Source organism: Ursus maritimus, unplaced genomic scaffold (assembly GCF_017311325.1).
Source record: "Ursus maritimus isolate PB19 unplaced genomic scaffold, ASM1731132v1 scaffold_7, whole genome shotgun sequence".
NCBI lineage: Eukaryota > Metazoa > Chordata > Mammalia > Carnivora > Ursidae > Ursus > Ursus maritimus.
Genome location: NW_024426885.1, coordinates 51,743,223 through 51,766,751, shown reverse-complemented (window position 1 = coordinate 51,766,751; position 23,529 = coordinate 51,743,223). Strand labels below are relative to the sequence as shown.

The following is a 23,529-nucleotide window of genomic DNA, read 5'->3' as shown; positions in this document are numbered from 1 at the left end:
ACCCCTACAGCTACCTGTTCCTGTAGTCCTTATACCCCATGGGTATAGCACTGGGCAGTTGCCTGGTTCTGAGAGCTGAGGCTTTTAGCTGTAGGAAGAAGCTCGGTGCTTAGGCATTTTGGACTGGACTTAGGAGTCCTTAACCTAGGGTCAATAGATTCCCAGTAAGAGGTCAGTGGGCATGAATGGGAAACAAATTTTTATCTTTAGCCACAATTGAAATTTAGCATTTCAGTTAGGACTGAGGGAACCAAACCACAGTATCAGCAATACCTATGTGAAATCATATTTTCATATAGTAGGTTACAGATACCTCAATATCATACGCATCACTAGCTTCAAAATTATGGTAGTTATTACACTTGCTGATGGATTTTACTTAATGTGTAAATAAAGAAGTATTACTATGTTACAAATTTGTTTTATTATTTTTAAAATTGTATTTCGACATAATTGGTTTCCTTTGTAATTTTTATATTTTATTTTGTGCATTTACAAACAATCTGAGAAGGGTGTCTATAGAGACTTCACCAGGCTTCCAAAGAGTCCGTATGCACAAAAAAAGACCCAAAACATCTGAACTCAAAGGACCCACTGTCAAAACAGTACAACCATTTCCTGAAATCAAGTGCATTCTTTTCGCGGTGCTTCCCCGATGACACCCTGTGACAAGTCTGATGGAATGCAGGCTTCTGGACTACAACTCCCAGAAGGTGATGCGGCCCCAGGGCCTATCCGGAGTTAAAACAATAACTCCACCCAATAGTTCCGGTATTATCGCTTGACAGCCTACGATTCCCGGCATTCATGGCGGCTGTTTATTCCTTGGGGACATTATGGATGCCGGGTTATTGCTGGGATCTGTAGTCATTTCATATACCTCTGGGGGTTGGCTTCCTCTTACAGTATCTGAGGGTGGATTCGAGAAAAAAAAGGCAGGAAATGCAGCAATTAAACAAACAGGTCCTCTACATCTGCCCGTACCGGCTTCGGTTCCCAAGCGCGTGAGGGCGGAAGTGGTGGTGGCCGGCGCGGCCGGAAGTTCAGATCAGCTGATGGGGGAGGCGGCGCCGCAGCCGCCGAGAGGCCCCGGCTGCCGAGCGCTTCGTCCGGGCCCTGAGTCTCGGATAGTGGCCACGATCCCTGTTCGCACCTCGCAGTTGGGCGAGGCCCGGTTCCATACCCCTTCCAGGCTTGAGATCCTCGTCCGGCACGGCCGCCCTGAGCGCCCCGGCTACCCCCAGCCCCGGCTCGCCCCTCAGGCCCCGGGCCTCCCCTCAGCCCCCGGCCGGCGGCCCAGGCCCCGGATCCGCGGGGGGGGACCCGGCCCCGGGGGGTGCAGGCCCCATGGAGCTGATGTTCGCGGAATGGGAGGACGGAGAGCGCTTTTCATTCGAAGATTCGGACCGCTTTGAGGAGGATTCGCTCTGTTCCTTCATCTCCGAGGCCGAGAGCCTCTGCCAGAACTGGCGGGGATGGCGCAAACAGTCCGCGGGGCCCAATTCCCCCACTGGCGGCGGTGGCGGAGGTGGCAGTGGCGGTACCAGAATGCGAGGTGAGGGTGAGCGGAGGGGGAAGGGAGCGGGCTGGCTCTGCTCAGGCCTTGCTGAGCAGCTGTCCCTGCTCGGGAGCTGTCCCGGACCGCGAGCTGTCCCAAGCTCAGAACGGACTTCTGGACTCGCTTTTCCAGTCTTCCTGGGGTTGGCTTCTCCGCGCCCCCGTGTGTGTGTGTGTGTGTGTGAGAGAGAGAGAGAGAGAGGGCTGGGAAATCCTGGGTTGGATAGGGTTAGCGACAGAAGGTAGATCTTTTGTGGTTCATTTGCCTTAGAGATGGGGTAGGAGAAAAAACTCGTCGGACTTGGGAATACTCACCGAGTTCAGCCCGTGGCGAGCCAGAAAATAGAAGAGAAGGTGGGTAAGAGGTGGATTGTGAAGAAGGGACCACTTGAGGGTTGTCAACCCCTTTGCAGAGTGCATTGGGAGCTTCCTGTTAAGGGTGATGACAGTCTCTGATCCTGGCTACACCAAGAAGGGATTCCATCCAGAGGAAAGTGGAGGTGAACTGGCCTGTGAGAGGAGATTCCATAGTTACATAGATTCTCATCAGAGCCTTGGTTCTCGGCCATATTGAACATCTGTCAGGAGTTGAGGCTGGGACCACTGGATTAGAGCCTTAGATTTCTATCATCTGGGGCCCCCGGGGAAAAGTGTAGGTAATTGTCTCTAGAGTCTCCTTATGAAACACTCTTCCTGCTTTTTGCTGTAAGCTTCTTTCATCTGTGGGTCTTTCAGTGAATTAACTGATTAGTGCTGTGAAGAATTTTCCTTTTATTAAAGGTGAGTGAGGGGAGACTGACGATAAGTGAAGCCTTACAGGCTCAAGACTCACCACATCCTTTCCCTGCCTTCCTTATGGCACAGTTTTTGTCCTGGGCCTCAGTGCAAGCTGACATTTTTCAGCAGTCCGGGTTATGATTCTACTCCGGCCATTCCAAGAGTCCTGTTTTCCAAACTGCCGTACCGAGATTCTTAGCACCCCTTTGGGGCAGAGAGAAATGTACACATGTCATTTGTTAGGAGTGGTAGTGTTCAACTTCAGTTGGAGAGGTGGCATATGTTCTGTGTACACACAGCCACACGCCCACAGAGATCATAGGCAGTTTCACTGTGGATCTTCTCTGGTCTCTTTGCTTCTTCCACATTTGCATGTGTGAGTAGCCTTGGTGCTTAGAGCTCCTTCACTTTGAGGGAAGTAACCGAAGTTATGTTGGTGAAAATTCTCAGCACATCAATATCTTCCTGAATAGGTTAAGATCTAGGAAAGCATGTCATTCCCCAAGCCCCCTGCCAGCCTGGGCTCCCCTCAGTTGCTCACTTGTAAAATAAGGAGATTAACTTTTTAAAAAAAGGTTTCTTTCAGCTCCGTGATTTTCTGATCTGCCTTCTAATCCGACTAGCGATTTGGGGAGATATGTATACAGTCTATTGTGTTTCACCACTTTTTGATTAAAACAGTGTAGGAAACCTTGAGTGGCAGTTCCATCCTACTCCAGGTGATAGCAGGAGCAGTCGCTAGGTTCCCCTGGGATAACCCATCTTCCTCCCCACTCCCCTTCCCAGGCTTCCATTGTAGGAAGCCAAGGTTCAGGTGTGCCAAAGGACATGTAGCCTCTCTTGTAGTGGAGCTCCCTCTCTTAACTCCTCTGGGCTCTGGCCCATCTTCACTTCTTAGGTAGAGGTCTGTAGTCATCTAGAAAAAAAAAAAGGGTAGTAAAAAAGCAATTAGAGAAGACAATGTTAGAGGAGAGACGTTAACAACGTCGTAATATGAGTCTAAAGTGCTAGGTATAAGGGAAATTGGATGCCAAGCCATGTGAGAGGGGTTACTTGCTAGGATGCTGGAACACACCTGTTTGGCCAGGAGTTTCTGGGATATTCCTGGTATCTTCTGTTCTAGACTTTAGGTATCAGACTGTGGGCTGCTGTTGACTAGCTCCCCTCCCCCCGATGGGAGTCTTAAGGGTTAATGTAGCCTAACAGGAGGGGCCCTTGGTTTTTCATCCAGCTCTCCCCTTCCTTTCATAGTGAAGTGGGGCCCAAGAAGTTAGGCACTGGCATTAGTGCCAAGTAATCATGGCCCTTTTCATTTCCCCTTCTCTTTACCCTCACCCAAACATTTGTTTCCAAGATGGACTGGTGATCCCATTGGTGGAGCTATCAGCAAAGCAGGTGGCATTTCATATCCCATTTGAAGTGGTGGAGAAAGTTTATCCCCCAGTGCCTGAGCAGCTACAGCTCCGAATTGCTTTTTGGAGCTTCCCTGAGAATGAAGAGGATATCCGGTGAGGCTAAAGGACTGATGGTGGGGAGTGGGTCCTGATATTCCACACTGTGTATTGGGCTTCCTACAGAACAGAGGAGATACTGTATTTGGGGCTGTGGTAAGAAGAAGACAAGGGGAGGAGAGTGCCTGGGATTTTCCCCAAGAGGGAGTGACACTGGGGAGTGCCCAGGGCATTGTGGTCTCTGACAGGGTCTCTAGAAGGTTATTTGCTGAGTTGTGTCTGTCCTCCTCTTCACTACCAGGCTGTATTCGTGCCTAGCCAATGGCAGCGCGGATGAGTTCCAGCGAGGGGATCAGCTGTTCCGCATGAGGGCTGTGAAGGACCCGCTGCAGATAGGTAAGGGTGCCCTCGGGCCCTGTGGCACCCCTGCTTCTCCCAACCCCCGTGTTAGGAATGAAGCTAGAGCGGGTTGTCAGAATAACTGCAGGGTCAAGGTTGAGGGCAGAGAATGATGTCTTGATGGCTCTCCCTGACCATACCCATGTTTCTCCCCAGGGTTCCACCTGAGTGCTACAGTGGTGCCACCTCAGATGGTACCCCCCAAAGGGGCCTACAACGTGGCTGTGATGTTTGACCGTTGCCGGGTCACTTCCTGCAGCTGCACCTGTGGGGCTGGGGCCAAATGGTGCACTCACGTCGTGGCCCTCTGTCTCTTCCGCATCCACAACGTGAGGCCCTCCCAATTTATCCTGGCCCTATCCTACGCTCCGTCCCCCCCTTCTCCGCTGCATGCCTGGCCACAACGTGAGCCCCCTCACCTCCCTTAATGTGCCTGTCTTTTCCCAGCGCCAGCGTCAGCAAGCCTTTTCTCAGCTTGTTCGGTTTCTCTCTGTGTCCCCTTCAGGCTTCTGCAGTCTGCCTGCGTGCCCCAGTCTCAGAGTCCCTGTCTCGGCTGCAGAGGGACCAGCTGCAGAAGTTTGCTCAGTACCTCATCAGTGAGCTCCCTCAGCAGGTGAGGGAGGTTGGCACACCCTCCTCCGACTCCAGGCTCTGGGACCGCATAGAAGTCTTCACGTTAGACCTGTGCCTCCTTGGGTCACCTATGCCTTTGTCCCTTTCCCCCTCAGATTCTCCCCACAGCCCAGCGTCTTCTGGATGAACTCCTCTCTTCGCAGTCGACAGCCATCAATACAGTGTGTGGAGCCCCCGGTGAGTGTGGAGAGAAGGACGGCAGTAGGAGGGAGGAAGGCTGGTAGTGCAGAGCACCGCTCACGCGAAGCTTGCTGTTGTCAGCGAATCCAGGTCCCTGTCTCTAGGTAACTGACTGCCTGTCACCCCCAGACCCCACAGCAGGGCCCTCCGCCTCTGACCAGAGTACCTGGTATTTGGATGAATCAACACTCACCGACAATATCAAGAAGACACTGCACAAGTTCTGTGGCCCCTCGCCTGTGGTCTTCAGGTAAGCTGGATCTCTTTACACCTGTGTCTGTGGCGGAAGGGAGCATCCTTCAGGATAACAGATCCTTTGTTCTTTTTTTTTTTTTTTTTTAAGATTTTATTTATTTATTCGACAGAGATAGAGACAGCCAGTGAGAGAGGGAACACAAGCAGGGGGAGTGGGAGAGGAAGAAGCAGGCTCATAGCGGAAGAGCCTGATGTGGGGCTCGATCCCATAACGCCAGGATCACGCCCTGAGCCGAAGGCAGGCGCTTAACCGCTGTGCCACCCAGGCGCCCCCAGATCCTTTGTTCTGTTAATACCCAGGCTTCAAGAATTTTTGTCCTGGACGTCCTTTCCCCCCTACACTCTGTATTTTGGGTCAGGACCCTTTTTGTGTCGAAGCCCTAGTGCATTTTCACTTGTTGAGGCAGCCCCATCTCAGGGTCAGCATTTGCCACTGTGCTCCCTTCACAGTGATGTGAACTCCATGTACCTGTCTTCCACGGAGCCGCCAGCCGCTGCTGAATGGGCATGTCTGCTGCGCCCTCTAAGGGGCCGCGAGCCGGAGGGTGTCTGGAACCTGCTTAGCATTGTGCGGGAGATGTTCAAACGGAGGGACAGCAATGCTGCCCCCTTGTTGGAAATCCTCACTGACCAGTGCCTCACCTATGAACAGGTAGCCCTCCAGAGCTGGCTAGCCCCACTGTGGTTCATTTTCTCCCTCCCTTAACCTCATTTCCCTTTTGCTGACAGGGACGCTGAGGACGCCGCTCTGTCTTTCTCTTTGTTGCCAGATAACAGGTTGGTGGTACAGCGTGCGCACCTCAGCCTCACACAGCAGTGCCAGTGGGCACACGGGCCGTAGCAACGGGCAGTCAGAGGTGGCAGCCCATGCCTGTGCCAGCATGTGTGATGAGATGGTCACACTGTGGAGGCTCGCTGTTTTGGACCCTGCACTCAGCCCCCAGCGGTGAGTCTCTCCCTGGGCTCGCCACAGCGCAGACACTGGGCCAGCCCCGGACGGACCAGGCCCTCCGCTCCTGTCCACACAGAAACATACTGTTCTTCTAGTCGGAGGGAAGTGGCAGGTGCCGAGCATTAGGGGACCAGTGATTTGGGAGTCCTTTTTCTGAGAGGCTTTCTTCTTCCCTCCCCTAAATAGCTCCCACTTTCCCAAATACCTGAGTTATTGGAGTGATGTGTATGGGCTGGTGCAAGAAGTGCTTCCCTGGGTCCTTCCCTGTTCCTCCCTTCTGGGGTTTATGCCTGCGCTCCTTCCATCCCTTCTTGGGGCAGAGTGTAGCCCCCCTGCAGCCTCCCCAACTTTGTCCCCACAGCCGCCGGGAACTGTGTGCACAGCTACGCCAGTGGCAGCTGAAGGTGATTGAGAATGTGAAGCGGGGACAGCACAAAAAGACCCTGGAGCGGCTCTTCCCTGGCTTCCGGCCAGCAGTGGAGGCCTGCTACTTCAACTGGGAAGAGGCCTACCCGCTTCCCGGTGTCACCTACAGTGGCACTGACCGGAAGTTGGCACTCTGCTGGGCCCGAGCCCTGCCCCCTCGGCCAGGTGCCTCTCGATCTGGGGGCCTGGAGGAATCCCGGGAGCGGCCCCGACCTCTTCCTTCTGAGCCAGCTGTGCGGCCCAAGGAGCCTGGGGCCAAGCGCAAGGGATTGGGTGAGGGGGTCCCCTCGTCACAGCGGGGGCCCCGCCGCCTCTCTGCTGAGGGGGGAGATAAGGCTCTGCATAAGATGGGTCCAGGTGGGGGCAAAGCCAAGGCACTGGGTGGGGCTGGCAGTGGGGGCAAGGGCTCAGCAGGCGGTGGGAGCAAGCGACGGCTGAGCAGTGAAGACAGCTCCCTGGAGCCAGATCTGGCCGAGATGAGCCTGGATGACAGCAGCCTGGCCCTGGGCGCAGAGGCTAGCACCTTCGGTGGATTCCCTGAGAGCCCGCCACCCTGCCCTCCTCCTGGTGGCTCCCGAGGTCCTTCCACCTTCCTTCCTGAACCCCCAGATACTTATGAAGAAGATGGTGGTGTGTACTTCTCAGAAGGGCCTGAGCCTCCCACAGCCTCTGCTGGCCCCCGCGGCCTATTGCCTGGGGAGGTCTGTACCCGGGATGACCTCCCCTCCACAGATGAGAGTGGCAATGGGCTCCCCAAAACCAAAGAGGCAGCCACCGCAGTCGGAGAGGAGGATGATGACTACCAGGCATATTATCTGAATGCCCAGGATGGGGCTGGGGGTGAGGAAGAGAAGGCCGAGGGCGGGGCCGGGGAGGAGCACGACCTGTTTGCCGGGCTGAAGCCACTGGAACAGGAGAGCCGCATGGAGGTGAGGAGAAGGGTGCTTCTTAGCCACAGCTGGGAGCGGGGCCAGCTGGCTCTAACTGGGGGGTGTCGGGACTGTGGCATGGCTGTGAGAATCCAGTAGTGGGCTCCTAATTGGCCTCCCTGCCTGCAGTCCGTTCTCTTCTCTTCACGGCTTCCATATTGATTTTCCTGAACTGTCTGAGGGTGTCGCTCTGATACTTTAAAGTCTTCAGTATTTTTCATTGCCCTGAGTTTAAAAATGAAGGTCCTTGGCATGACCTGTGAGGCTCCACTTGGTCTGAACTTTGCGTGCTTCTCCAGTCTCATCTAGCTATTCTGTCCTTTATACTGGTCAGCTGAACCATTCCTCTAGCTTGCCATGCTTTCTCTTGCATCCTTACATTTGCACAGATTGGCCTTTCTGCCTAGAATGTTCTTCCCTCACCTTACCCGGTCAGCTCCTGTTCCTTCTTCAGGTCTCAGATATCTTAGAGATCACTTCCTTGAGGAAGTTTCCTTGAGATTGCTCCTCTGCCCCAGGCCCCAGTGAGGTATCTTACCCACCTGTTCCCCTCTTGACCTTTCCCAGTGGGAGCTGGCTTCACGCTGGTTTGTGTGTTTGTTTCTCTGATCAGACTGTGAGTTCTCAGACTGAGTCTACCCAGGACCAGTATAGGGCCTAGCATGTTGCAGGGACTCATGGGATGTTTGCTGTGTGAACGAGTGTGGCGTCCTGCCCCTGGAAGTTAGGGCTTCAACCTGTGTGCTGACTGTGTCCTCTGCAGGTACTGTTTGCCTGTGCTGAGGCCCTGCATGCGCACGGCTATAGCAGTGAGGCCTCCCGCCTCACCGTGGAGCTTGCCCAGGACCTGCTAGCCAACCCACCCGACCTCAAGGTAGAGCCGCCCCCTGCCAAGGTGAGAGACCCCCACCTACCTCCTTCCCCACTTAGCCCTAACCCTCTTCTATGCCCCACCCCAAGTGAGAGCCTCCTCCTCACACCACCAAGATGAGTCAGATTCATCGGCCTGCCTCCTTGTACTTCCCTCTTTAGGGCAAGAAGAACAAGGTATCCACGAGCCGTCAGACCTGGGTGGCTACCAACACCCTGACCAAGGCAGCCTTCCTGTTGACAGTGCTGAGTGAGCGTCCGGAGCACCACAACCTGGCCTTCCGAGTTGGCATGTTTGCCTTGGAGCTTCAGCGGCCCCCAGCTTCTACCAAGGCCTTGGAGGTCAGAGGTTCTTTGTATCTGAGCCTTTTACTGCCATCTTCTCTGAGTCTTGCAGCTTGATCGCCACTGAAGGCTGAGAGGTCTGAGCTCCTTCCTTACTGTTAGGTGAAGCTGGCATACCAGGAGTCTGAGGTGGCTGCCCTGCTCAAGAAGATTCCTCTGGGTCCGAGTGAGATGAGTACCATGCGGTGCCGGGCAGAGGAGCTTCGGGAGGGGACGCTCTGTGACTATCGGCCTGTTTTGCCTCTCATGCTGGCCAGTTTCATCTTTGACGTTCTCTGTGCTCCAGGTATGGTGCATGACTCTACAGCAAGTTAGGAATCTTGGGTGGGAGTGGTTTTCTCTAAGGAGAAACCAAGAGCCCCAAGGCTTTGAATTGCCTTTAGGACCCATCGGGCAGCTTCATGAGAGGTCTGGAATGATAAGCGTCTTGGGTTCCCTACATTTCATTCTTTCCCATGATGCTTCTGTCTGGCTGACTTACTCCAACTTTTATCTAGTGGTTTCTCCCACGGGTTCCCGGCCTCCGAGTCGTAACTGGAACAACGAGATGCCTGGGGATGAGGAGCTGGGATTTGAAGCAGCAGTTGCTGCCTTAGGTGAGTCTAGAGTATCTTGAGCACATCTGTGAGCTAAGCCTGGCCCAGGCCATGAAGGGCGTGAGACATGGCCCTGTTTTGAAGGGGTTCTAGGGTAGTGGGACAGCCAGAATGACATGTATGAGCCAAGTAGTGCCTATGAGACAGTGAAGAATCCAGGAACAAAATGGGCGCTATGGCAATTGGGTGTTATAAGGGCAGCAAAACAAAAATCTAGGAAAAGGACTTAGGGAGGGTATAGAATATGGAATGTAGGTTAAAAGATCAGTTAAGTTTTTGATAGCGGGATGAAACACCATGAATAAAGACACGGGCAATCAAGTCTTCGTGAGAGTGAGGAGTCCAGCTTCCTTGAAATGATGGGTATGCTGTGAAGAGTGGGCCAGGTTATGACGGTCTTAAAAAGCAGATCGGAGCTAAGGCTGGATGTAATAAGTGATGGGGACCTTCCACAGGGGATGTGGGTTGGACCAGGAGAACTCCTTATCTCATGCTGGTGGCTCAGCAGCCCTGGCCTGTTCACCTTTGCTGTCTTAGGAGTTAATGGCCATTCTCAGTCCCTATGAGACCCTTCTTCTTACAGGTATGAAGACAACTGTGAGTGAGGCAGAGCATCCCCTCCTATGTGAAGGCACACGTCGGGAGAAGGGTGACCTGGCACTGGCACTAATGATCACTTACAAGGATGACCAAGCCAAGCTCAAAAAGGTAGGGACTGAGGTACTAGGATTTTGACAGGCAGAGAGCAAATTTTACCACCTTTCTTAGGAATTCCAGTACAATGAGGAAAAGGCTATACTGCTCATAGGAGATGAATGGAGAATCTTAGGGACACTTCATAAAGAATAAGACCAAATTGCAGGGGGACTGGGTGGCTCAGTCAGTTGAGCGTTCAACTCTTGATTTCAGCTCAGGTCATGATCTCAGTCATGAGAGTGAACTCCCTGTCGGGCTCTGCAATAGGTGTGGAGTCTGCTTGAGACTCTCTCTCCTCCCTCTGCCCCTCCCTGCGGCGATTGTATGCACACTCACTCTAAAGTTAAAAACAAACAAAACTTAAAAAAAAAAAAAAAAAAAACCCACTAAAAAAAAAAAAGCGTAAGACCAGTGGTTCTCATAGGAGTGCTTGGGCAGGGGGTGGAAGAAGAAAAGCAGAGGGCATAAAGTCAGTTATACGTTTATTTCAATATTTATTGAATGTCAGTATACTCAGTCCTGTGATTAAGTGTTAGGATATCAAAGGTATGTAAGCCAGCCCCTATCTTGGGTGGGGGGAGTGTTCTCCTGGGGAAGTCTCCTGAAGTAGTATTAAACGGTTTCGAAGAGAGAGGAAGGTAATAGAAATAGAAGTCAGGAGATAAAGGGCATCTTGTCACTGCTTCTGTTCTCCAGATCTTAGACAAACTCTTGGACCGAGAGAGCCAGACGCATAAGCCCCAGACACTGAGTTCGTTCTACTCATCCAGCCGCCCAGCCACAGCCAGCCAGAGGTCTCCTTCAAAGCATGGGGGCCCATCTGCCCCAGGGGCCCTGCAACCACTGACCTCGGGCTCTGCAGGGCCTGCTCAGCCAGGGAGTGTGGCAGGGGCTGGGCCAGGCCCCACTGAGGGCTTCACAGAGAAGAATGTGCCTGGTGAGGTGGGGGCACTGGGCAGGGGGGATGAATGGTATGGAACCATGTTGGGGTCCCCTTTCCTGAGCTCATCCCAATGTCCTATTTTCCCTACCTAGAAAGTTCCCCACATTCTCCCTGTGAGGGTCTCCCATCTGAGGCAGCTTTAACCCCAAGGCCAGAAGGGAAGGTTCCCAGCCGCCTGGCACTTGGCAGTCGTGGAGGCTACAATGGACGGGGCTGGGGCTCCCCAGGGCGGCCTAAGAAGAAACACACAGGTATGCATGTATGCAGCTGTGGGATGACATGGAGGGAACGATATTCCTGAAGTCTGAACTCTGGAACTTCTGGCTTCTGAGACTGACTTGTCTTGGGTTAGGCATGGCCAGCATTGACAGCAGTGCCCCTGAAACCACATCGGATAGCTCCCCCACCTTAAGCCGGAGGCCACTTCGAGGGGGCTGGGCCCCCACCTCCTGGGGCCGAGGACAGGACAGTGACAGCATTAGCAGCTCTTCCTCGGACTCCCTGGGCTCCTCGTCCTCCAGTGGAAGTCGCCGGGCCAGTGCCAGTGGAGGGGCCCGGGCGAAGACAGTTGAAGTTGGCAGGTCAGTGGAAGAAATACACCTCTCCTCTCATCTGGCCCACCCTCAGAGCCGCATCCCTAGTGTAATCTAGCTGTTGTTCCCCCAGTGACCCTACTTACCCTGGTCTTTCCCAACCTACCTGGATGCCCATTTCAGAGAAACCCCTATCCCCGTCTCTACCCCATTGCCCCTTCAGGTACAAGGGCCGCCGTCCCGAGAGTCATGCCCCCCATGTACCCAATCAGCCATCAGAGGCAGCTGCACACTTCTACTTCGAGTTAGCGAAGACGGTGCTGATCAAGGCAGGGGGCAACAGCAGCACTTCCATTTTCACACATCCATCTTCCTCAGGGGGCCACCAGGGTCCTCACCGCAACCTGCACCTTTGCGCCTTCGAGATTGGGCTTTATGCCCTTGGCCTGCACAACTTTGTTTCTCCCAACTGGCTCTCACGTACTTATTCTTCCCACGTTTCCTGGATTACAGGTAAACCCCAAGTGTCTTGACTTGGGTATGGGAGGGGGGTTAATTGATAAGAGCTAAGAGTCTTATCCCTGTGGAATTACCGATCTGATAGAAGACCCCATTCCTGCTCCCCAATGGTGCCCATACTAACCCCATTCTGATTTTTGCTCCTTTCCCTGAAGGTCAGGCAATGGAGATCGGCAGTGCAGCTCTGACTATACTGGTAGAATGCTGGGATGGACACTTGACACCCCCTGAGGTTGCATCCCTGGCTGACAGGGCATCACGGGCACGAGACTCCAATATGGTGAGGGCAGCAGCGGAGCTAGCCCTAAGCTGCCTGCCTCATGCCCATGCGTTGAACCCCAATGAGATCCAGCGGGCCCTGGTGCAGTGCAAGGAGCAGGTATTTCTACAGGCAATCTGGGGACCTGCTTTGAGGCATCTGGGCAGGGGCATTGGGCATGGGGAAGACTAGCAGCCCCGCTCTTAATTCCCATATCCTGAAGTTCACGAATTATTTAGTTTGTCCTGATATGGTGACACCTGACATATTCACTTTCACATCCATTACTTCTTTTACCTTCTAATTCTGAGATTAGGATTATTCTACTTTATAGATAAGGAAATGGAGGCCTATACTTCAGGGGTCAAAGTGATCACCAGGCTGAAATACTTAGGTTAGGGCAGGCCTTGGGGAGATAGTGGAATTGGATGGGAGGAAGCGGCTTAGTTTGGAACTGGGACTATAACCTGGGTCTTCTGGTCAGCAGGTGTCTGTTCAGTGTCTGTATGAAGCATTCATTGCTCTGACACGGACTCTGAGCACTGGCCATGACCTGTGATGCCTCCCTGGGAAGCAGCCAACTCAGAGGGAGATGTTGGAATGTCATTTAAAACTATGCCTGAGTAAAGCCCCTCTCCCTTAACCAAACTCTCTGCCCCTCCCTTCCAGGATAACCTGATGCTGGAGAAGGCCTGCATGGCAGTGGAAGAGGCGGCTAAGGGTGGGGGTGTATACCCCGAAGTGTTGTTTGAGGTTGCTCACCAGTGGTTCTGGCTATATGAGCAAACAGCAGGTGGCTCATCCACAGCCCGTGAAGGGGCTACAAGCTGTAGTGCCAGTGGGATCAGGGCAGCTGGGGAGGCTGGGCGGGGGCTGTCTGAGGGCAGGGGGGGCCCAGGGACTGAGCCGGTTACAGTGGCGGCAGCAGCAGCAGTGACAGCAGCAGCCACAGTGGTGCCAGTCATCTCAGTGGGGTCCAGTTTATATCCAGGTCCAGGACTGGGGCATGGTCATTCCCCTGGCCTGCACCCCTACACTGCTCTACAGCCCCACCTGCCCTGCAGCCCTCAATACCTCACCCACCCAGCTCACCCTGCCCACCCAATGCCTCATATGCCCCGGCCTGCCGTCTTCCCTGTGCCCAGCTCTGCATACCCACAGGTGAGACCAGTGTTCTGCTGGGGGGGTTGGACATGTGGAAGAACATTGGGAGTTCATGTGGGGTTGGAGTGGGGTACTCTAGGAGAATAGGGCTGTCCTGTGAGGTGGTGGAGGTCTGGGGGACCCAGGCCAACTAGGATAAGAAATGTGGGGACACCCAGTTGTGGGCTGAAGGGGGAGAGCTATATCTTAATATAATTTCCTTCTCTTCTTCCTGTCTTTAGGGTGTGCATCCTGCCTTCTTGGGGGCTCAGTACCCCTACTCAGTGACTCCCCCCTCACTTGCTGCCACTGCTGTGTCTTTCCCCGTCCCTTCCATGGCACCCATCACAGTACATCCCTACCACACAGAGCCAGGGCTCCCACTGCCCACCAGTGTGGCCTGTGAGTTGTGGGGACAGGGCACAGGTGAATGGAGGGGAGGTACACTGGGCAGGGGAGATGGGGGAGGAACCCTCTGTCCCTCTTTGGTCAGTGAGTTGCTCATATGGCTTTCATCCCACCCTCAGTGAGCAGCGTCCATCCAGCATCCACATTTCCAGCCATCCAGGGTGCCTCGTTGCCTGCCCTGACTACACAGCCTAGCCCTCTGGTGAGCGGGGGGTTTCCACCACCCGAGGAGGAGACACACAGTCAGCCTGTCAACCCACACAGCCTACATCACCTGCACGCTGCCTACCGTGTTGGTGAGAGGAGGTCCCTTTTTGTGCCCCCACCTGCAGTTGTGCCACTGGCTCTTCGGTGACACCTCCCTCCCCATAGCTCTTAATTTGTTTACTGTGGGGTCAGGTGTACCAGATTGGGGTAGAGGAAGAAAAGGATGTACCCCCACCATGTACCCACCCTTCTCTCCCAGGAATGCTGGCACTGGAGATGCTGGGTCGTCGAGCACACAATGATCACCCCAACAACTTCTCCCGCTCCCCCCCCTACACTGATGATGTGAAATGGTTGCTGGGGCTGGCAGCAAAGCTGGGTAACACCTCCCCTCCCCAGGACCATTGTCCGCCCCCCACCCGCTTCCCCCACCTTCCTATCCCAGACCTCCTTCCTAGCTCTTGCTCAGAGTTGAGGCCTTGGTCGGGTATGTGTGCGTGCGCGGGGGGTGGTGGGTTACCTCAGCTCCTGGGGTGGAGGGAGGCTCTCTGCCAGGCCAGAGCTGAGAGAGAAAAGTTGGGTCCCTAGGGCAGAGGTGGCCACCCCCGTCTCATGCCCCTCCCCCTGCCCCCCAGGAGTGAACTACGTGCACCAGTTCTGTGTGGGGGCAGCCAAGGGGGTGCTGAGCCCGTTTGTGCTGCAGGAGATCGTCATGGAGACGCTGCAGCGGCTGAGCCCTGCTCATGCCCACAACCACCTGCGTGCCCCGGCCTTCCACCAACTGGTGCAGCGCTGCCAGCAGGCATACATGCAGGTGACAACCTAGGAAGGATGGAGTAGGGTGGAGCTCCTCCTGGGCAGGCATGGAACAGACTACCCCACATGCTAGGGAGGACGGGCCTGGTTCTGTGCTTAGTGGCTCATCCTCTTCCAGTACATCCACCACCGCTTGATCCACCTGACCCCTGCCGACTACGACGACTTTGTGAATGCGATCCGCAGTGCCCGCAGCGCCTTCTGCCTGACACCCATGGGCATGATGCAGTTCAACGACATCCTGCAGAACCTCAAGCGCAGCAAACAGACCAAGGAGCTGTGGCAGCGGGTCTCACTCGAGATGACCACCTTCTCCCCATGAGTCTGGCCCCTCTAGGGTCCTATACAGGGACACAGGCCTGTGGCTATGGGGGCCCCTCACACAGAGGGAGTGAATCTTGGCTGGACAGATCATCCCCACTCAGTTCTCTGGTAGCCCAGACTGGCAGCTGCTCTTGGGCTGTAGCTTGGGGCCAAGATGTCTCAGACCCTAGAAGCCTAGGGTTGGGGGAGACAGCCCTGTCTGGGAGGGGGCATTGGGTGGCCTCTGGTATTTATTTGGCATTTATAAATATATAAACTCCTTTTTTACTCTAGTCTGCCTGGGCCTTCACCTTCTTTCCCACCATATGCAAATGAGCTTTGAATCGGGGTGGGGGAAAAGACTGATACTTGCTTTAGCCTAAGTTTCTCCCACTCCAGTGAGGCAGACAAAACAGAAAAATAAGGATGTTTATTAAGGACATTTGTAGCCCACAGCTAGGGCTCATACTTAGCTCTATGAGCCACTGTCCGGCCTCCTCCCCATTCAATGTGAATGACATTAGGAAGACCGAGCCACAGGTAGATCCCACTGATCCCACAGTAGGGGGTCCCTCCCATAGTCAGGTATAGATATACTGCTGAGGATGAAGAGGGAAATCATTGGATTAATATGTTCCTCTACACCCTGCCTGGACCCTTTCATTCCTGCCCACCTTCTAAGACCATGGGTCAAAGGTGCCTAGTACCATGATGTAGGGTGTCAAGGGAAGCCCCTTTATAAGACCCCAGAGCTATGGGAAAGGACTGCCCTTCCCTTCTCAGCCATCCCAGGCATGGGGGCCACTGAGGTAGAAGGGGCAGGGGCTGGGCCACTCTAATCCCCCTTGTGGGCCCTGCTCTGGGCTTGCCCTTTAGGGAAGCTGGGGGCTTTCGCTGGTACAGGAGGCCTGGACATCAGCCCAGACTGGAATGTTGCAGTTCTTCCCGAAGCCATGAGGGCACTGGCTGTCCAAGCCGGCTTAGCAGCTTCGACAGATCCAAATTGTGGTTCCGGAAAAAATCCGTAAGAAAAAGGCGGGACTAATAGGAGAAAAATGGAGGCAGAAATGGTAAGGAGTGGGACAAGGATGAGATCTTAGAGGCAGAGAGGGATACCTTTCCCAGGCTTTACTCACCTCAGTGTCCATATCTGGATACCTTCGGCCTTTGCTCTTGCCTAGACAGCGAGTCTTACCACCTTCAAGTCCCTGGCACCAGAATCCCTTATCTTCATCAAACCTGGTCAACAGGAAGAGGCCATTGGTTGGTAGGGAGAAAGGAATTTCAAACCCCATAAACATACACTACCTCTCCCAGCTCACAGGGACACATGTCTCTTCCAGACATGGTCAACCTGCTTCCCCATTTCCCCCAGATTCCTCCTCCCCTGGGTCATACTCTCCCACCTGAGGGTCCGTGTGTAGTTCAGAAAGGGTGTGATACCCAGGAACTTCTGGATGCTCTCCATTGAGGCAGCTGGGTTGGTACGCAGCTCTTGCCCATCCACAATCAGCAACTAAAGGGACAGGGATGCGGTTCCCTCTGTATTCCTTAGAAGCCTCTAGGCTGAAGGGAAGAGGAGGGGAAGGGGGACCCCAACAAGGGCTACTGGGGGATCGTACCTGTCCAGAGGGGTAGTAAGTCAGCCAGCGCTGCAGATGGGTGGAATAGTAGCCAGGGACAAGACAGCGGTTCTGCAGGGAGCGAAGAGCCAGAGGGGCCTGAGAGGAGGCTGAAATCACCTGGTAGAAGGTATAATTCAGAGCAACTGGGTCTCCATGTGCTCGCTGGTGCTGAAGGACAAGGAATAGGAAGGGAAGGGATGGGTGATTTCACAGAATCATTCTGCCCTACTCTTGGTCTAGTGAATAAAGAGCATAGGAATCCTTCCACAAAGCAACTGGTTTAGTTTCCCTACCCTCTTGCTTCCTGTCTCTCTAGCAGTCACCACCTCCCTCACTGAAGCCCTAATGTATCCCTAGTTTCAGGCTCACCTGATACCAGGAATAGGCCCTGTCAGCAGGGTTGGTGAGCACAGTGATGATCTTGGCTCGTGGCAGGAGGGCAGCCCCCCGACGTGGTACAACCTCTGAGTCAAAGTAGGTGGCACTTTTTTCAAATAGAAAGTCAGTGCTGGCATTGGAAGGGACAGGGAAGAAGTCCATGTACCTAGGAAGTAGTACAGACAAGAGGCAGAGAATTTGCAGTGAGCTGTGCTAGTGGAAGCTGGAAAGAGGTATCTGGGGGGGAAGGGAGTGTTCCTCTGAGAAGCATTCCAAGGGGTCCCAGTCTCACCAATCAATGCCCTTGTGGTAATTAGGGCCGTTGAAGAACTGAATCTCCTCAAAGGTGCTGGGGCTAGGGAAGCTGCTAGTCACAGCTGGGTGCAGGCTCAGGAAGAAGTGAATAGCTGTGGTCCCTAAATGGGAGAGAAAGTCCAGACTCTTGTGGGAAAGAAGCCAGATCAACAACATGAACTTTAAGGAGGTGAGAAAATAACTACGCTGGGTAGTAATATCCCCTTTGGACAAACTAGAGTGAGAGAAGGAAAGACTAAGGCCCAGGGAAGGGTTAAAATAGTAGTTCTCAGCCTTGACTGAGAACATCAGAATCACTTGTGAATCTTTAAAAAAAAAAAAAAAATCCACAGATGATTCTGATGCACCACGAGAATTAAGAAGCACTGTCTCAAGAGACTGGATTAAGGGGGCGCCTGGGTGGCACAGCGGTTAAGCGTCTGCCTTTGGCTCAGGGCGTGATCCAGGCGTTATGGGATCGAGCCCCACAACAGGCTCCTCCGCTATGAGCCTGCTTCTTCCTCTCCCACTCCCCCTGCTTGTGTTCCCTCTCTCGCTGTCTCTCTGTCAAATAAATAAAATCTTTAAAAAAAAAAAAAAAAGTGGATTAAGGAGGGATGGGTATGAGAAGGGAGTTCTTTGGCCAAAGAATCCTTTGGGTGTAAGGCAGGGCAAGAGAAGTTAGTTAGGGATGATTCACCTGTCTTCTGGGGTCCCACAATCAGGAACTTGGGGAGCCGATCACAGGTTTTCTCCTTGGACCAGATATCTTTGTGCCTCTTGTCATCACAGGGATTCTGAAGGTGAGGCAAAGAATCAGATGTCTAATCTTTTCTTCAACCCTTCCCATCCTCGTCATGTCTCTCTGGTCAGCCTGAGCTCCATCCGTACCTGCCAAAGGGGACTCCGCTCTTGAGGGAACAGTTCAAAGTACTTTCGTGCGAGAGGGACAGGAGGAAGGGTCTGTAGGCGCAGCCGTGTCCAGCACTGGAGGAAGCGCACCAGGCTCTCAAAGGTATACAGGCCCAGCCGATCATTTCCATAATTGGACAGATGGGTCATAAAAATGCTGATCTGCAAGGGGGTGCCTGCATGTCAGAAGTGGAGAGCCTATCCCACCTCAGAATCAGGCTTGGTGAGCAAAGGTCCCAGCCTACATACACGTGGGCTCTCCAGTCTTCTAGACCTTCCTCTCAGCACCTTACCGGATTAAGCAGCACTGTCAGAAAGAGCTCTCCACCTCTGATGCTCCGGTCTAGTTCACGAGAGCCTCCAGGATATTCGTTATAGAAGATTGTGTGAGTGAAGAGGCCACACGTCTGCCGTGGCAATACCTAGAAGAAAGGGGGAAAAAGAAAGCGACAGATGAGATTTGAAAGGCGGAATGAAAAGTAGATAAGGGACAAAAGCCCTACAGCATTAGGATTCCCTGGGTTTGCAGAGGACTGAGTTATACCAATAAAACTTACTATGTGCTCATTATGACTTTTTACCCCTCTACCCCGTATTATGTGAACTTGGACTAGTAGTTGACAGGACACAGGTCAATGCAGGTTGGTGGCTGTCTAAACATAGGAGTTTGATTCAAGTTTGTATCGGGGGTCCCTCACCATAATGCCATTGTGAATGAAGCCACGGCGGTAGCGGGCAGGGCGGAGATGGGGATACTCCTCAGTGCTGGTCACCTGGATGCCCCACACAGATTTCCAGGCCTCATAGAGCTGCGTGTGGATGGGGTATACACCCGAGTGGTGGGGGGCCACAGCATACCCCAGATCCGTGGGAATCCCATGCTCCTGGGAATGGCATAGACTCTCACCAGGACCTGGTGAGGTTCAGGGAGTAGAGGGTAAAGAGGGTGGGGATGCCTCCACAGAAAGAACAATGGACAGGGTAGGGAAAGGGCACCCCATTAGGGGAAGGTTGAAAAGGAAGCATTATCTCTGGGGAAAAGTATGGGGAAGAGATCCAAGGGTCTCACCAGAGCAAACTGTTTGTTGAGCCTCATCTGGTCAGCCAGCACGGAGCGATTGTGGAACAGGTGTGGCTGCATGTGGCTCCACATGTGGGGGAACCACCAGAACTCTTTGCGGTGTTTCAGCAGCATGTCGTCCCCTGCATCCTCCTCCTCTGTCCCTATGATCACACACTGACCACTGACCACAGCCAGTCGGGCCATGTGCCCTCCTCTGTTCTGTAACAATACTGATCACCTTCCACTCTCGGGACAAGATTGCTGACCTCTGCCTACCTAAGCGTATTTGCCCCCTGCTGACTTGCCCTCCAGCCACCCATGCTAACCTAAATTCATATCCACTACCAGCTCCTCATAGCATTTTCACCCCAAGCCCTGACCCTTTTCTCCAACTTGTATGCTCAGGAAGATGAACAGTGAAGGGACAGATCAAACTAAGCTTGATAAGCTGAGGGAGCAGGAGAATACACTCACCGGTATGATAGAACTTGCCCGAGAAGCCCAAGTTGAAGGTGAAATTGGGGACTAAGGTCCTGAGTTTGTTCTGGGTGGTCAACAGAGCCTGGGAAGGGTAGCAGGAACACAAGAAATCATGAGAGCAGACTGAGCTCAAAAATGAGAACTAATGTTCTCCCTGACTGGAAAGGGCAGGGATCAATACCTATGACAAGCTCAGAGTCAAGGGAGTCTGATAGGACAGAGCTTGAAACAGCTTCTGAGGAAAGAAATTTGAGTCAGGAAAAAGACTGACCTCAACATCAGCCACCTTCATGCGGGTACCTTCCTTGCCCACAAAGATGTCATCAATGTCTACCAAGATGTAACGGTCAAGGTCTAGGCAGAGGCGCTTGCCAGTGAGGTACGCAACAGCATCAACAAAAACAAGTTTGTGGAGCCAGAAGGAAAGGCCATGGCCAAAGAGCACCCGTTGGATGCCATCATGAAGCCCCAGGTCCTGTATGACAGTGGGAAGCCGGGTCCGGCGAGGCACTGGTGCTGGCACAGGGGGCTCAGCTGGCCGAAGGCTGGCAAGAAGCACTGGTTCATATGTGCTATGATTGGATTGGAAGATGGTCCAGTCATCACCAGGCAGCGGCCCAGGTTCCAGGCGGCTGGGGCGTGTGAGATGTAGTAGGGGGGCAGAAGGATTCACTTGGTAGTCCCGGAGCCCCAAATTTGAGTGTAGGAAAAGCGGAAAGCCCTTGAGCTGGGCACTCAGTAGGCTATGTTCATGGGCTCGGAAAAAGCCAATGATGCCCACACCATATTCCACACAGTACCGGTCTAGCAGTTCCCGACTCCAGGCATCCAGGTTGACATACTTGAGCAGGTTTTCATAAATGACCAAGACATAGCGGCCACGGGTATGATCAGTCAGCGTGGGCATGTCCCCTCGGCCAGGTGCTAGCTCGGTGCTATAACGAAAACGACTAGACTCCAAGATGGCCACAATCTCCTGCCCCAGCTGTGAGTATGCACTCTCCACAAACACAAGAACCACAGGTTCAGTTCGCGCTGTCTCTGGTGGCCTGGGGGGCCGTGGTGGGACTGGAGGTCGTGCAGGGCCAGGGCCAGCTGCCCCACTACTGCTGCAGTCTCCCAAGGGCAGGGGCAAGGGTTCCTTGGCCTTGGGGCTGGTGGACACGTAGTAAGCCAGGAAGCCCATGGAGCCCAGACTGAAAGCGATCAGCAGCAGTATGAGGCGGTGCAGTTCCAGCTGCCGAGCTGGGCGTACCACCTTCCACAGCTTGAGCATGGCGGGGAAGGGGACGTGGGGAAGGGGAAGCAGGGATGGGGACTACCTCAGGGGATGGGAGGTAGAAGTTCTATAGGCTGGGGCTCTCTCACTAGGGTGGAAGGATAGAAAAACAAGGGAAAAGGATTTCGTCAGGGTCAGTTCCCTGAAAAGTTGGAGTCAAGTCCCCTTACTTTAGGGTAGGGGAGTTAGAAGGGGCAACTGGACAGAGTCCATTGGTCTCAGGTAACCATTGCCCCCTGGTCCATGGCTTCAGGATGCAAATCTAGCCAGGCTCCACTCTTGGTCCTGCTGAGCTCCTCACATCAGAGGTCAACAAAGTTCATAATCTCTGCTCTCACTGTTTGTAAGACAGAGAAATCAAGGGTTACTTCTCCACCTGAAAGTGTGTCATTAATTCATTCCCCGCTTCACCCATCTCTCTTACCTCCTGCTCACAGGATGATTTGTTCTCCAGAAAAAAAAACTCCTGTAGAAGAACACCACAATCTGAGTCTCAAACCTTCACTTCACAGCTTGTTCCCTTTCTTAGAATACTGTCTAAATTCTCCTTCCTGAGCTAAGTTCTGAGCTAGAGCAATATATTCAACGGTTGGAAGGGAACAAATCTCCCACCAGCAAGAGACCAAACAGCTCAGGAGGCTGAAAATGAACGTGCTCTGAAAGAAGTTCCCAGCCCACCACTGAGCAGTTGGTCACCAGCAGGAGCTCTGGTGGGCCTGGGAGGAAGGGACGGAAAGCCCCACAAGTCCTGTGCTGGTCCAACGAAATATCAGATAAGAGGAAACTCATGAGTCTGTTAATCTTCCTCATCAATCAAACCCAACATCACAAGCTAAAAGCACTAACGAACTTGTAGTCAGGAGGCCACTATGGTGGCGGGAGCTGAAGAGGCAAGAGAAATGCTGCTAATCATCCAATTCACTTCCAAACCCAGAACCTGGGGACTCCCTTTTCCATGGCTTCTGAAAAATTACTCATCCCCTGCCTTTCACCTCACCTGCACGAGTGTGGCAGAGGCGACAAAAATGTAGCCCCAGAGCAGGCCAATCCCTGGGGTCTGAGATAAGCCAGAGAGCTGAGTCCAGAGTCTCTCCCTCTCACTTTAGTTTTCCTTCCTTAACTTAGCCTAGGTGATACTATATCCTCATCACTGAACAGTTCAGAAAGGTCCTGAGCTAGCCTGTGGAGATGTGAGGGATTGAATCCCGTTACAAAAACAGAGCGAACTGAGTGGGACTGGATGAGAGTAACAGGAGCTTAAGTCATATCCAACCAATAAGAGAGGGGTAAGGACAGTGTGATCAGAAAACAGTTTTAGGGAGACCTAATTTTGGAGACTGTTTTCTTCAATAGATAGACTGCTTCAAGAAGCTTTATTGTTGCTCTCTCCAGCTTAGCCATTCCTAGTAAGGCCAGTGACTGGCAATCCCCCTCTACTACCCCCTCCCAGACACACACATCTCAGGGGTGATTAGGCAGAGACAGGGTTCCTCAGAATTGAGAGAGACAATTTAAGAACAGTTCAGCTTTGGCCTGGGTCAAATTAATTGACATGAAAAGAAAGCTGGGAGAAGATCAAAATGGTGATGAGAAGGGGTGAATCCTGAGTTTAAGGAAACTCTTGAGAGAAAACACAGTAGTGAGAAGTTGTCCTGAGGGGAAGTGGACACTCAGGGTGTCTCACCCCTTAAGGTTAAGAATTACAGTAAACAGTGGCTGAGAGCTCACTGTCAGACATTCTTCTAAGAGCTTTCCATATATTTAATGCGCACAGCAGCCCGGGGAGGTAGGTAAGCGGTGCAGACTATTATCACCCCCATTCTACATATGCGTAATCTGAGGTTCAGAGAAGCTTAACAACTTGCCCAGGATCGCACAGAGCAGTCGGTGGAGGAACTGGGACTCGAAGTCAGGCCTGTCAAGCTCCACAGCCGCTGCTCTTAAACCCCTGCATGCTGGCTTCACACCTAGAAGAGGCGGCAACACTCAGGGAAGGGGTGCTGCGGGCGCTACCGGGGGACTGTGGGATGGGACAGGAACACGGGGTCGGGGTGCGGTAAGCGTGGGCAGCAGCGGGCGGTTTCGGAGGCAGACACCAAAGGGGTCACCCAGGCCTGGGCTGGGCGACAGCACAGTGATAGGCACGGGAGACGAGCGGTGCAGAGGCTGTGGGAGGAGGGGTACCGAGCCGCGACACGGGAATGCGGGGCTGGCACAACCGCGGCAGGGGAGGGACGGATGGAGGGTCCCCGTGAGGGGGACCACGGGGTCACAGGTGGATATGCAGGCAGCGCCAGATGG

At 53.4% G+C, this 23,529-nt stretch overlaps 2 protein-coding genes and 1 long non-coding RNA gene across 8 annotated transcripts in view; 1 reads left to right on the top strand and 2 right to left on the bottom strand.

Moving 5' to 3' along the window:
* Positions 1–434, bottom strand: part of LOC121101215 — a 2,864-nt gene extending 2,430 nt beyond the window's left edge. Inside the window, exon 1 of the long non-coding RNA XR_005833163.1 lies at positions 15–434. This is a non-coding gene — a long non-coding RNA (uncharacterized LOC121101215). The remainder of the gene's footprint in view (positions 1–14) is intronic.
* Positions 435–1,332: 898 nt separating this feature from the next.
* Positions 1,333–15,490, top strand: ZSWIM8 (zinc finger SWIM-type containing 8). Of its 5 annotated transcripts, none has more exons than XM_040624061.1 (26): positions 1,333–1,555; positions 3,689–3,842; positions 4,087–4,181; positions 4,341–4,513; positions 4,690–4,797; positions 4,913–4,994; positions 5,127–5,247; positions 5,703–5,904; positions 6,023–6,198; positions 6,566–7,559; positions 8,323–8,454; positions 8,592–8,771; positions 8,877–9,060; positions 9,272–9,370; positions 9,954–10,078; positions 10,763–11,003; positions 11,102–11,260; positions 11,362–11,590; positions 11,766–12,055; positions 12,217–12,440; positions 12,990–13,481; positions 13,706–13,865; positions 13,991–14,167; positions 14,338–14,457; positions 14,782–14,892; positions 15,013–15,490. In XM_040624061.1, exons 1-26 carry the CDS (start codon positions 1,348–1,350, stop codon positions 15,471–15,473), a joined length of 5,697 nt encoding a protein of 1,898 aa, XP_040479995.1. In that variant the 5' UTR covers positions 1,333–1,347; the 3' UTR covers positions 15,474–15,490. The 5 variants fall into 5 exon arrangements, with proteins under 5 accessions (XP_040479995.1, XP_040479993.1, XP_040479997.1 ...); XM_040624059.1 differs by having other exon boundaries at positions 13,706–13,889; XM_040624063.1 differs by having other exon boundaries at positions 14,714–14,892; positions 15,013–15,363.
* A 122-nt stretch (positions 15,491–15,612) lies between these two features.
* NDST2 (N-deacetylase and N-sulfotransferase 2) lies at positions 15,613–21,695 on the bottom strand. 2 transcript variants are annotated; one of them, XM_008696058.2, is made up of 14 exons: positions 21,653–21,695; positions 20,221–21,565; positions 19,944–20,031; positions 19,476–19,630; positions 19,105–19,290; positions 18,700–18,828; positions 18,386–18,568; positions 18,195–18,291; positions 17,493–17,616; positions 17,192–17,366; positions 16,820–16,939; positions 16,604–16,713; positions 16,334–16,436; positions 15,613–16,238 (listed from the first exon to the last, which is right to left on the bottom strand). In XM_008696058.2, exons 2-14 carry the CDS (start codon positions 21,223–21,225, stop codon positions 16,113–16,115), a joined length of 2,601 nt encoding a protein of 866 aa, XP_008694280.1. In that variant the 5' UTR covers positions 21,226–21,565; positions 21,653–21,695; the 3' UTR covers positions 15,613–16,112. The 2 variants fall into 2 exon arrangements, with proteins under 2 accessions (XP_008694280.1, XP_008694278.1); XM_008696056.2 differs by having other exon boundaries at positions 16,820–16,990; positions 21,653–21,687.
* Between the last annotated feature and the right edge of the window lie 1,834 nt (positions 21,696–23,529).

Excerpts from the sequence above, each read along its gene's own strand:
- ZSWIM8 (XM_040624059.1), top strand. The coding sequence starts at position 1,348 with ATGGAGCTGATGTTCGCGGAATGGGAGGACGGAGAGCGCTTTTCATTC. Across the intron at positions 12,056-12,216 it reads CCACGTTTCCTGGATTACAG|GTCAGGCAATGGAGATCGGC; the intron begins GTAAACCCCAAG and ends CTTTCCCTGAAG. Across the intron at positions 14,168-14,337 it reads GCACGCTGCCTACCGTGTTG|GAATGCTGGCACTGGAGATG; the intron begins GTGAGAGGAGGT and ends CTTCTCTCCCAG.
- NDST2 (XM_008696056.2), bottom strand. The coding sequence starts at position 21,225 with ATGCTCAAGCTGTGGAAGGTGGTACGCCCAGCTCGGCAGCTGGAACTG. Across the intron at positions 18,829-19,104 it reads TCATTCACAATGGCATTATG|GTATTGCCACGGCAGACGTG; the intron begins GTGAGGGACCCC and ends CCTTTCTTCTAG. Across the intron at positions 16,714-16,819 it reads CTTACTACCCCTCTGGACAG|TTGCTGATTGTGGATGGGCA; the intron begins GTACGATCCCCC and ends CTGTCCCTTTAG.